This window comes from Dasypus novemcinctus, chromosome 18 (assembly GCF_030445035.2).
Source record: "Dasypus novemcinctus isolate mDasNov1 chromosome 18, mDasNov1.1.hap2, whole genome shotgun sequence".
Lineage (NCBI taxonomy): Eukaryota > Metazoa > Chordata > Mammalia > Cingulata > Dasypodidae > Dasypus > Dasypus novemcinctus.
This window is the reverse complement of record NC_080690.1, coordinates 75,589,134-75,602,098: the sequence shown is the minus strand read 5'-3', so window position 1 is coordinate 75,602,098 and position 12,965 is coordinate 75,589,134. Positions and strand designations below refer to the sequence as shown.

At 47.9% G+C, this 12,965-nt stretch overlaps 1 protein-coding gene across 2 annotated transcripts in view; it reads left to right on the top strand.

The window, feature by feature from the left end:
• Positions 1–887: 887 nt before the first annotated feature.
• LOC111760600 (zinc finger protein 83-like) overlaps positions 888–12,965 on the top strand; it is a 30,271-nt gene continuing 18,193 nt past the window's right edge. The window contains exon 1 of one of the 2 annotated variants that reach the window (XM_058279428.2): positions 888–1,193. In XM_058279428.2, coding sequence (XP_058135411.1) covers positions 930–1,193 — 264 coding nt within the window. In that variant the 5' untranslated portion in view covers positions 888–929. Of the gene's footprint in view, positions 1,194–1,397; positions 3,179–12,965 lie in introns of those variants that run through there. The other variant, XM_071209638.1, reaches the window with a different exon arrangement.

The following is a 12,965-nucleotide window of genomic DNA, read 5'->3' as shown; positions in this document are numbered from 1 at the left end:
AGCGGGGAAGCGTGGGAACCTGGAGGGCCGGGGCTAAATACCCCGACACACAGAGACACACACACGCATTTTGTAATGTGGCGTAGCTTCCTGACCCGAGTGGGTGGGGGCGTTTGGAGAAGATGCCTGGGGTCTTCACACCTGTTCAGGGCTCCTAGCTGGGCCCAGCCCTCCAGGTGGGCATGATAAAGGGGGCGGAGGTGTCCAGGCCTTCCTATAGGGACCACCCTCAAGGTAGTTCTTAGATTGTGGGTGGGGGGCTGTGTGGACTGAGGCTGGGAACACCACCGGTCAGGCCCGGCCCTGCGCCCACGCTGAGGAGGAGACAGGCGCCTACGGGATCACGACCCCAGGCGGGGTGTGGACACTTGTGAGAGGGAGGCCCAGAGGACAGAGGCAGGGAAGGGGGGGGAACCTATGGGGAGATCTGACCAGTGAACAGGGCTGCGCTCCACGAAGGTGCGACTTGGAAAAGCCAGACGTGCTGAGGCGGCTCCAGTTTGCCAGGACTGCTGGGGGAGGGGGGGGGCGGTGAGGAGGGCAGGGGGGCGACGGCGGTAAGGGGGTGCGGGACGCAGACCCACGAGGGCCTTGGGTGTCACGCAGAGCACGCCACGTCGCCCCTGCCCAGGCATAGCCGAGGACGCGCCCTCCCTCCTCGCGCACAAAGGCCCGGGACCCGCCGCCAGCACCAAGCTGCGCAGGCCCAGCGCCAGGCGACGTCTCGCCTTCCTACCTGCCGCGCGCTGCAGCCAACTCCGGGACTCAAGGAAGGACCCACTTCGCCTCCGCGGGTCCCGCCCCTTGCCCGCTTAGCCATTGTCAGCGGAGATGGTCGAAGGAACGCCCTTGGTTGCTAAGAGCCCGGGGACTTGGTTTCTTTCACCCGTTCCTAGGCTCCCGCAGGCCCAGCCTCCTTGATTCGACCAATGGAAAACAACCAGTGGGCGGGACCTGCTTTGCTCGGGCCAATGAAGCGCGGCGTGGGCGGGGTGGCCCGTTTAAATGTCCCGGGCTCCCGGTTTCCCCCTCTCCTCCTCTCCCTCCTCTTTCGTCCTCTCTTCCCGGTGAAGCGCGGCTCTGACCCGAGGCTGACCGGAAGGGAGGGGGCCAAGATGGCGGCGGCCGCCGGCTACGAGCAGCGCCACCCGGTCGCGGTGCTCACAGACGAGCTCGACAGCGAAGATGTGCAGGTCAGGAGGCTATGCGGGGCTCCGGCAAGACGTGAGGGGACGTGGGAGGCGCTCGCGGAGGAGGCACGGCGTTGGTTTTAAGCGTGGAAAGGAGTGGCGGCCAATCAGCGTCCAACTCTCACTTCTCTAGGTCCTCGGACCCGCTGAGATGTCTTCATCGATTGGGTGTCGGCCTTCACGCGGCGCGCGCGTGCGCGAGCCGGTAGGGTCTCAGCTGTGCTGCGCGTGCGGCGACCGCGGGCTGGCCCTACAGTTGAAAATAGCCGTTCAGGCGGTGTCTGTTCCCGGAGCTGGTCGTTCCAGGTCCTTGGTCACATCGCAAAAAAGAATTAGAGCCGCAGCGCAGTTTTATGAAAGTTGCACAGTTTAGTGAGCGAAAAGTGCACACTGAGGACGACTGAGGGCGTGCGCTCCCTGGGTTTCCTGGTTTTGAACCATCGTAAAGTGTTGGGGTTTGTGCCGTGTATTTTAGACAAAGCGGGTAAATTAATTGGGTGGTCTGGATTTTAGGGGTTGCTGTCCAGCCGTGATTGTCTTTGACCACGGTCCCCAAACCCTGCTGGAGTTTGCTGTGCGGGTGCAGATGAAGTGGGTGGGTGCTGTGGGAATGTCTGGTTTTCTCCTCTTCGTTGGGGGTCGTTGCACGCTAATTCTTGTAACTTGTTTGATCAAGTAGGCAAGGCGCAGACTGTCGAAGCTGATTACACAGCTGACATGTGAAAGTTGAAAGGCGCCCCCCCAACACACACACACACACACACACTCCCAGGTAACTTGTGTGAATCCAGCTGGATGTTGCCTCAGTATTTCCCACTGGGTGGGATTTGTGTGGAGATTTCCTGGTTTTCTGTCCGTTCTCCTTAGAACCCTATTCTGTTCTGCCTCATCAGGAGGCCTTTGCTGTGGTGGGAGTGAGTGGCCGTCGACTGGCCCTTTGTGGGGGCGCGCGGCTGGCCAGGACCTGGGTATGTTTTTTCTTTCTTGGGTTTCAGCTGTGGGACCGAAGCACTGGCGGGGAGAGGAGGGCGGGAACGGACTGCCTTCGTCATTCCTGCCCTTCTCTCCGATTTTGGTGTAGGCCTCCTAAAAGGAGGGGGGATGGAAAAGCAAAACGAAACTAGCCAGTGTTGGGGGCAATTGCAGTGTAGCAACCCGCCTCCTTGCCCTTCCATCCTCTCTCCCATTGATATGGGTATGGGTGGGAGGCTCTTCAACTCTTTATAGGTAACCTGAGCTGTGCATATGGGACAGTGAGAAGCTGCAGCCCTGCTCTTGGTAACGACTCCAGTCCCGAGAAAACAATTTAGCAATGCAAATTCTGTATACATACCAATCAGTCCAGAGAGACTCCTATAATAGTGATGCCGAAGGTTAAATAAACTTAAGTTTGACCTCAAAGGGGAAATATAATACAGCCTGTGCATAAATTCAAAATTTCTAATTCTGTATCCAAGTGTGCCTAGAAATCAAATTGAGTAATATAGGCCCTTTAGACTTTGAATGTTCAGACAGGATGTGTATTCAAGGTTGCATCCAGAGGGAATGTGGGCGATAATGTTAATTCAAAACATATCTGGTACTCAGACAAGCAACTAACAAAGTCATTTTCTTTCATAAAAGCATGATTTACCTCCCCACCCTTATATCTTTTCTGTATAAAAGGGAACCCAAAATTTTATACAGGGCATTTTGGGTTTTGGAATGAGAAGCTCTGATCCTGGCTAGTCGTAAATAAATCTTTTTTTTTTCCTTCCCCAAATTATTCCTGAGTCCTGGCCTTTTTATATGCAAATAATTGAGCCTCTCTCGACCTATACAACACCAGGGGTGTGAGTAGCTGCCTAAGCAGGCTCCATTTTTCTCCTGAGTGGATTGTAGGGGATGGGGGGCCTGAGCCACTCCTGCAAGGCACTGAGCAAATGAGGGCTTCCTGGTGGCCCTGGTACCAGTCCCAGTGACATCGCACACCCACCGCGTGACCTTGGGTGAGTTACTTCACTACTCTGAATCTCTTGTTTTCTCTGTATTTTGGGCTCATAGCCCTCCTGGCCTTCTTGGGTGGTTGTGGGGAGGGATTGTGTTAACAATGCAAGTAAAACTTATCACATCTGAGCGGTTATAAGGGCCCAGTCAATATTAGCTGTAATTCATGGGAGTGGTGAGTAAAGCTTCCCATCTAACCTCTCACTCGGTTTCCCCATTTATAAAACCTAGGGGCTGCACTGGAAATCTGGGCCCAGCTCCGAGGTGCTGAGTACATTGCCCTGATTCTGGAGTCAGACAGGCTGAACCTTTTTTCCACAATTTGATTTTTCACTTAGTATTTGGTCCAGAGCTTTCCATGCGCATAGCTGTAGATCTCGGTTTGTAAGGAGTTGGAGCATTTCCCCAAGCAGCAGAGAAGGACACTGAGAGATGGCATCGTGGTGTCCTGAGGACAGGGCTTGGGTCTGATTCATCCCCAAGGACTCAGCTCCCAGCACAGCCCTGGGAACACAGGAGCACAGAGGGTTGGAGGACCGTGGGCCTTTACTGGATGCTTGCTCTGTGCTGGGTGCCCTACAGAGGCTTTAGGTCCTTCCTGACTTCTCACCACATCTTTGAAGTAGGGTTTGTGCTTAGCCCCAGGTCCCAGATGAGGAGACTGAAGCACGGGACTGTGGAAGTGGATCAAAATCCTGTAGCAAGAGCAGAGGGAGGAGCCCAGGATGTAGGACCTGAGGGCAGATGAAGGCTTGGGGTGGGACAGGCCTTGCTGACTTATATTTCTAAGCCAGAGACTTTGTATTTTAAAGGAGAGAGTCCAGGATGCTAGAAATAAATGGGATTTGAAATCCTATAGCCTTGATCCGTTCATTCAGCAAACTGGTCTCTGAACACCTCTTCTGCACCAGATTCTGGTGTAGCTGCCAGAGACCCAGCAGGGAGCAAAAGAGCACAGCAGCTGTGCTGGTGGCACTTACATTCTAGTAGAGGAGACGACTGTGGCCTATAGTGATGGCAGCGGGGATGGCCGCTGAAAGGCAAAAGGACAAAGGAGGCAGGAGCAGGGGCCGGAGCAAGCCCAGGGCTGCTGCTTTTGACAGGGTGGCTAGGGAAGGCTTCCCTGAGGAGGTGTCCTTGAACCGGGGCTCGAGTGGAATGAGGGACCTAAGGAGGTGGGAGAGCGGCTAGCAGGGGAGCAGCTGGGTCAGGGCCTAGGGGGGAACTGCCCGAGGCCCGTTGGGGAAGCAGGGTGGGAGGTGAGATTGTGCCTGTCAGGGTGAGGATGAGACCTGTGGTCCAGGGTGCAGGCTGGTGAGGTGGGGAGCCATTGCAGGGCTCTGAGTAGAGGGACACCATGGTGCTCCACCTTCATGCTAAAGGGGTCCCTCTGGCTTCAGAGGTGGGTCTTGGGGGAGGAGGCAGAGAGAGCTGTGGCACCCTTGTGTCCAGTGTTAGAGCTGCACTGTGTGGGACAGTAGGCTGGAGGCCTCTGCGGGAGGAGCATGGTGGGCCATGTGCAGGGAGGAGGCAGGTGTTTCCTGGCTGGAGCCCAGCTCTCCCAGTCAGTCTCTGTGGGCCCCGGGGCCTGTACTGCCCCATATGCAGTTCCAGAGCTGCCATCTGTAAAGCTGGGGTTGTGATGAGGGCTTAATAACTTCCTGGTGGTGATATGCCAAGAGAACACAGGCTGTTAAGTGGTGAATGGTGGCCTCACTGAGCTGTTACCATGGCTCCTGGTTTTATATCTGGGGAGAGTGAGAGGCAAAGAACTGGCGTCCCTTGCCTGAGGCCACCCAGCCTGTGAGAGGCAGGGGGCTCACTGCAGTCTCCTGGGGCATTTGGGGCCCCTTATTTTTTAATGTGTGTTTCTTAGCCCCAGTGATCAAGGGGCTTAGTGTCTGTGTTACTCTCTCACTCTGTGTCTCAGTTTTCTCATCTGTAAAATGGGGATAATTTTGTGACTTAGCAGCTCACAGGGTTGTAGTGAAGTCTAAATAAACATCAGTTCTTAGCCCAGTACCTGACACTAGTTCACAATAGCATCCAGCACTGATGGTGGCGTCGTGGGGCTTAGTCTGTCTGGGGCACTTGGGGCATTTTTTAAACCTTTATTTTAGTGGGGTCATATTTGGCACACCCACATCCATGAAGCCTGCGTGGATCAAAAGTGAGATTGGCCTTCTAGGAGGCAGCTTTTCTACAGTGGATGTAGTGGTAGGGAGGGGGTTTGTTTTTACGTCTCCCATGTACTGGTTCCGGTCCAAGTCCTGCTGATACATGCTGTGCTCAATCATATAGGTGGACTGAAGTCAGTGCTGGGGGGTGGAAGAGAGCACGTGGGGGACTGTGCACAGGGATGTCTTCTAAGGTTGGGACATGGTCAAGAGCAGTCGAGATTTCTCCTTGACACAGGCTCTCAATCACGGCATGTTCATGGCACACTTCAGCTGTTACGGTCTCTAAGAGGGTTGTTTATGCCCATTGCTGTTCCAAAATTATGGTCATCATTGGAGTTGCCAAGGATTTGTGCTGCGCAATGCAACCAAAAGGATCCAGAAATAGGAATAAACTGTCGTGATGAAGAGCCCCGTGGCTGGGGTTCAAATCCCGGCCCTTCCTCCATGAGAATGTGAAGTTATTTCACCTTCTTGTGCCTTTGGCTCCTCTGCCATCAAATGGATGATCCTGCTCTTCTCTCCTGGGGTGGCGGTGAGGGTAAAATGAGTTTAAACCTGAAGCCCTTCGAACAGAGCCTGGCAAAACCTAAGTAATAGGGAAATGTTTATGAAAGAAGAACAGACCTTGGCGGACAGCTTGCTGGCTGCCACTCGTGCCCGTCTCAATACCGTAACAAAATCAGGATGCTTTCAGTCAGGGATTCCACTGCCCCAGCAAAGCAATGTCATCCTCATACTCAGGCATTCCCTGCATACTCTTCACAGGGGAGGTGTTATGTCCCCATTTTATAGGTGAGAATAGTAAGGCTGGAGAAGTGCAGAATTGTTGCCCAGGACCTCAGGGCTCAGGGACACTGCTGCAGCCAGCTGGTTATTTTTCATTTTCTTCAGTAATTCTGGATTTTTGTTTCTAAACATTTTCATATTTGTCATGTGCCAAATTTGGCTTCATCTGTACTTGAAGGTATTTTCCAATTAGCATCAGCCCCTGTAAGGGTAAGGCCACATTGGAAAAATAGGAATAAAACTATATTAGGAAATAGGAATTGCAAGTGCCTTCAGATAACTAAATAACTTAGGGCTGCTCCCAAGAAAAGTGCCAATAAATAACTTAGGGGTGCTCCCAAGAAAAGTACCAATAAATAACTTAGGGCTGCTCACAAGAAAAGAACCAATAAATAACTTGGGACTGCTCACAAGAAAGGGCTTTTAAAAAGAAAAAAATAGATACGCTACCTTCAGCTAACCGCAGTGTTCCACTTCTGTGCCTGCTTGCTTGCTCGCTTACTAGTAACCCCCCCTCCTAAAAGGCTATATAAACACCTCTTCCCTTAGACTCAGGGCTGCTCTCTCCTCTGCGCAGGTAGAGGCAGTCGCCACACAGCTAATAAGGCTCTCAATTGGAACTTTATTCAAAGTTTGAGTCTGGTCAATATTGCTGGTCTATAACACCCCTTTTCCTTTTAGTAATTTATGAAATAACTGTGCTAATCATAATTGCAGGTATCTTGGATTTGAGCAATATGGCAGTTTCTTTTTCTTAACAGAGCTCTCAGGACACTTAGTAATTATCATTGAATTTTGGTACTTTACCTCTCATGTATATACATATATTTTTCACATGTACATGAGAACATCATGTAAATGGGACAATTTCATATGTTTTACACCAAATGGGTTCTTAATATAAGGAACATAAAGTCGACGACTTCCCTTGAACTTCTAAAACTGTAACCCTTGGTGTTCCTCAGGCTTTTTGAGAAGAGGATACATAGTTTTTGGTAGCTTCTGGGAGGACTCAGGAGCACAAAACACGGTTTAAACCCCCTCCCCCCACCCATGCAGAGGTCTTAATATTTTTTTTAATAGTAATTATGTCAGGAAGTCTTAGGGAATAAGGTATAGCAGCTCAGGCTCCTCTCTACTGATTAGTCTCCTTTTCTGGTTGGGGCAGCTTGAGCTTCAGTTCAACCCCAGCTACCTTTGTCTCTGGCTTTCTTTTTCTGATCATTTTCCTTGAGGCCTTTTAGGAAGCTCTGGGCTCTGAGGGTTCTCTGTGCTCAATCCCTACATTCATCTTCTTGGCAGGAATCTTGCCCTTGTTTGCTTCCAACAGCACCTGCAGCCTGCTCGGTTATGCTTTATTTATTTATTCATTTATTTACTTATTCACCTCCCCCTAGTTGTCTGCTCTCTCTGTCCATTGCTGTACATTCTTCTGTGTCTGCTTGTCTTCTCTTTAGGCAGCACTGGGCACTGATCCTGGGATCTTCTGGAGTGGGAGAGAGGTCCTCAATCTCTTGTGCCACCTCAGCTCCTTGGGCCTGCTATGTCTCTTATTGTCTCTCCTCTGTGTTTTTTTGTTGTTGTTGCATCACCTTGCTGGGCCAGCTCTCCACTGGGGCCAGCTCGTCTTTACCAGGAGGTCCTAGGAATCAAACCCTAGACCTCCCTTGTAGTAGACAGGAACCCAATCTCTTGAGCCACATCCAACTTCCAGATTATACTTTGAACTTCTGGTTTTTCTGTGGTCACATGTGTGGGATGCTCCTTTATGAACAGTGCCATTCTCTTATTGTCTAAAACAAAACCTTTCATGTAGAGTCATATTTATGAGGACAAAGGAACAACGCCTTGTTTTATAAACAGCCTAAAAGAACATCTAGCTGGGGCCTCTCCACTCTTTCCCTTTGTGTTTGTCATTTTGGTGAATTACCATAAGATGCCACTTTCTGCCAAAAGCCCCACACTTCTTTCTGACAGACTATCTGGAAGCCTTGTGTGGGCCAGGTAGCGGAGGAACCCAGAGCTTGGGAGGCCTGGTGCTCACAGCACACACAGCATCCAGGGGCCCATTTCTATTGCCTCATGTACATTAATCTGTTGAGCCCTCACAGCCTCCCTGTGATCTGGGTACTAGTGTTGGTCACATTTACAGATGAGGAAACTGAGGCAGAATGACTTGACTGAGCTGAAGGCAGAGCCAGGATCAGAACTGAGCTCCTCCTTATAATAGCTGCTCTGTCGTATATTCAAGCTGCTCCTAGGTATAGAACAGGCCTGAGAGCTGTAAATGAGAGAAGCAGAGGGGCACCAACCTGGTTTGGATGGAATGCAGAGTAATGACGGAAGGCTTCCTGGAGAAAGAAGTTAACCTGGATCTTGACAAGATATGAGAAGTAGAAAATAGTGATTGTGTAATTCATTTATTCCATAAGTACTGAGCAAGGACTCATGGCATTAGACATATATCCATGTGGCTACAGCTCTAGGCCTGGTCTTATACCAACAGGGCTTCACTCTTGGGATCATGGGTCTCTGAGAATCTGATAAAGACTCCGTACTGCTGCCTCCTAAAAGTGTATGTAATTTTAGCAGGTTGACAGCTTCTTCCCACCCATTTTCCCACAGCCCCAGAGCACATCATTGCATTCTTTGGGGGATCCATAGTCTCTAGGCTTAAGAATCCCTGTTCTGTGGAGTGATTTTGTGTTTTTACCTTAAATCCTAAGAATTCAGTTGAAATATATGACTTTTTGGGGCTTTGGAATAGCGTTTTATTTATTTATATATTTTTCATTTTAAAACAGTTTTTTGTTGTTGTTGTTGTTGCGTCATCTTGCTGTGTCAACTATCCGTGTGTGCGGCGCCACTCCTGGCCGGGCTGCACTTTTTTTTGGCGTGCACAGAGTGGCTCTCCTTATGGGGCTCCCTCCTTGCGCAGCGGGTTCCCCTATGTAGGGGATACTCCTGCATGCACAGCACTTCTTGTGCGCATCAGCACTGCGCGTGGGCCAGCTTCACCATATAGATCAGGAGGCCCTGGATTTGAACCCTGGATCTCTCATGTGGTAGGTGGACGTTCTATCCACTGAGCCAAATCTGCTTCCCTTAAAACAATTTTTGAAGCATATCGGTCATACATGAACATACATAAACAATGTGTTTAGTAAAAGTTGTGAAATTACGAAACAAACATGTATAACATCATACAGGGCTCCTATACATCGCCCCACCACAAATACCTTGCATTATTGTGAAACTTTTTAAATAAATTATGACAAGCATCATGAAAGTATTACTGTTATCAGATCTCATCTATGTTCTTTGACTATGCTGGAGAAATGAATTTCAAGAGCAAGTCGGGTGAGTTAGACCAGTATTTTTTTCAAGTAGGGAGGAAAGAGAAATGGGAGAAAATAATAGAGCAGGGGTCCCAGATAGAGAGGAAGGGGCTGAAAAGTGATAAAGAGGGCTGATTTACAGGCTACAATTACCCATTATAGGTTATAAATGCCCAGGTTTTACTTGTGTGGTGATCCAAGCTGGGTAGAAGCAGCTGGAGCCTGGGTCCAGAGGCAAAAGAGCAGGAGAGTGTGTTCAGGGCTCTTGGTTTGCTTTTAAACTGTTGATTATTCCACCCCTTTGCTAATGGCAGGGGAGGGGGTTCCAGCTGTTTGCTGTTAGAATTGATTACACTACCCACCCATCCTCTAGTGAGTACCCAGTGATAAAGTTCCTAGGGAACATCTGGTGCTTTTCCTTGCTGTCAGAAGAAGTCTTTGTTCTGGACAGCAGAATCTTGGGGGTTACTGATGTCCACGTGGACTGTCTGTCAGGTTCCAAATCCCGGCTATTCATTCCCTGTCCTACTAGCCTGCTTCATTACTACTATCTTCCATTTGGTGTATTTTATTTTATTCATAAAACTTACAGTCAGTGACATTTGAGATAATCACCAAATTGTGCATTCATAACTTCACTCAATATTAGAACATCTTCATTAATCAAAAAAAAAAAAGTAAAACAACAAAAAATAAACCACTATCATATTCATGTTAGTGCTGCTAATTGCAAAATCTGTGATGTACTTTCACTATTTCTATTTATTTGCCAACATTCACAAACATGTTTTTACCAATTCTGCAGATTAAAGCTCAGCTTTCCATTCTCTTACAACATTCTTTTCACTGGTGACTTAGATTCTAGCTTTTAACTCCATGAATTTGCTCATTATGTTTAGATCATCACAGCAAAATTATAGTATATTTTTCCTTTTGTGCCTGGCTTGCTTTATGACCTCATTTCTTATAGCTGCATAATTTTCCATCGTATGTATATCACTGTTTGATTATCCATTCACCTGTTTATGGACACCTGGGTGGTGTGCGTCTTTTGACAATTGTGAATAATGTCACTATGAACATTGGTATGCAGATGTCTATTAATACCATTGCCCTCAGTATTTCTGGGTCTATACCTAGTGGCAGTATTGCCTGGTCACAAGGTATATAGATCTATATATAACTTCTTTAGGAACTGCAAAGCAGACTTTCAAAATGGTTACACCATTCTACATTCCCACCAACAGTGAATAAGCATTCCCATCTCTCCACATCCTCTCCAACACTTCTGAGTTTTCTGTTTTGTTAATAGTGGCCAATACTTTGTACTGAGAGCCCACCAGGGGCTAAAGCTTATTTGTCTTCTCAAACACCCTCCCTATTGCCCCAGGCTTATTGCTGAGGAGAGAGGGTGTGGCCAACCAAGGGTGGAGAACAGCCACTGAGGACATTTGTAAGCTTGCCCAGCCCTGAGGATATTATTTCTCTACCTCCCACCTGCCTGAGGAGTTAAGCTGAATGCATTATCCCCCAGCACCTGCCTCTGAGCGGAGTAGTCTGCCAAAGACCGCCATCTGCTTGCCAGATCAGAAAAGTTCACACAAAAGTACAAATTATAATAAATAAATAAAAGAGGCATGCAGGTACCTTTACTGCCATCCTCTCCAAGGCCCTTGGGATCTGGCCTGCTCTCCAATGCTGGGTCTTTATCCCTGGATTGAGTTAACAGGAGCAATCCAAAATATATTGGATAGAAATAGAAACGGTTATGGCAATGAAAGACACAATAAGTGAGATTTAAAATACAATACATGTCCGCACCAGCAGATTTGAAATCCTGGAAGAAAGCCTCGGCAATGTGGAGAAAAGAACTGAAACTGAAAAGAACAGAGAAAGAAAAGAATGGAAAAACTTGAGCACATGCTCAGGGAATTGAATGATAACACAGACATATGTTTTGGGAGTTCTAGCAGATGAGAAGGGAAAAGGGCAGAAAGCGTATTTGAGGAAATGATCGCTGAAAATTCCCCAGCTCACTTGAAAGACATGAATATACATGTCCAAGAAATGCAACGTACTCCAATTAGAACAAATCCAAATAGACCTACCCGAAGACACATAATCAGAATGCCAAATATCAAAGATAAAGAGAATTCTGAAAGCAGGAAGGGAAAAGCAAAACATCACACATAAAGGATATCCAATATGACTTCGAGTGGGTATCTCTTCAAAAACTGGAGGCAAGATGGCAAAAGTACGATCTAATTAAGTTACTAAAAGATATCTGCCAGCCAAGAATTCTTTATCTGACAAAAATACTTTTCAGCTATGGCGACTTTATATTCACAGATAAATAGAAACTAAAGATTTCACAACCAAGAATCAGGCTCTACAGGAAACACTAAAGGGAATTCTGCAGCCATAAGAGAAGAGAGAGGCATGGGGGTGACTGTAGAAGTGAAGACTAGCAAAAAGTGTAACCAAAAAGGTAAAAAGATGGACAAAATAAGGTATGATCTGATCTCTGAAGGTCAAAGGATAAAACATTGGATTTTAATGTATAATTCTCCCCAATCAAATGATATAGGCTGATAATATGGATAATAAAACATGAGCCATCCATATGCTGTCTGAAAGGAACTCACCTTAGACCAGGGGTTCTTAACATTTTTTGATCTGTGGACTCCTTTGCCAGTCAGGTGAGAACCACGGACCCCTTCTCAATGTAGTGGCATAGTTTTATGTCACTCGACATCAGCATGTCTAAATTTAATTTTAGGATTATTCAAAATTAATTCAAGCTCACAGACCCTCTGAAATCTTTCCACAGATCCCCTTGAGAGTCCGTGGACCCCTGGTTAAAACCTCTGCCCCTAACCCTAGGATGCAAATAGACTGAAAGTGAAAGTTTGGAGAAAGATATTTCACAGCATAGTAATCCAAAGAAAGCAGATGTAGCTACACTGGTGTCAGACAAAACAGACTTTTTTTTTTTTAAAGATTTATATTTTATTTATTCTCTCCCCTTCCCCCCAGTTGTCTGCTTTCTGTGTCCATTCCCTGTGTGTGTTCTTCTATCCTTATCAGCGGCACCGGGAATCTATGTTTCTTTTTGTTGCATCATCTTGTTGTGTCAGCTGTCCATGTATGCAGTGCCATTCTTGGGCAGGCTGCACTTTCTTTCGTGCTGGATGGCTCTCCTTACAGGGCGCACTCCTCACACGTGGGGCTCCCCTACGCGGGGACACCCCTGCATGGCAGGGCACACCTTGTGCGCATCAGCACTGCGCATGGGCCAGCTCCACACAGGTCAAGGAGGTCTGGGGTTTGAACCATGGACCTCCCGTGTGGTAAGCACACGCCCTATCCATTGGGCTAAGTCCGCTTCCCCAAAACAGACTTTAAATGCAAAAAAGTGATGAGATGAAGAAGGCCATTATATATTAATTAAAGAGACAAATCACAAGGAAGCAGTAACAGTGATA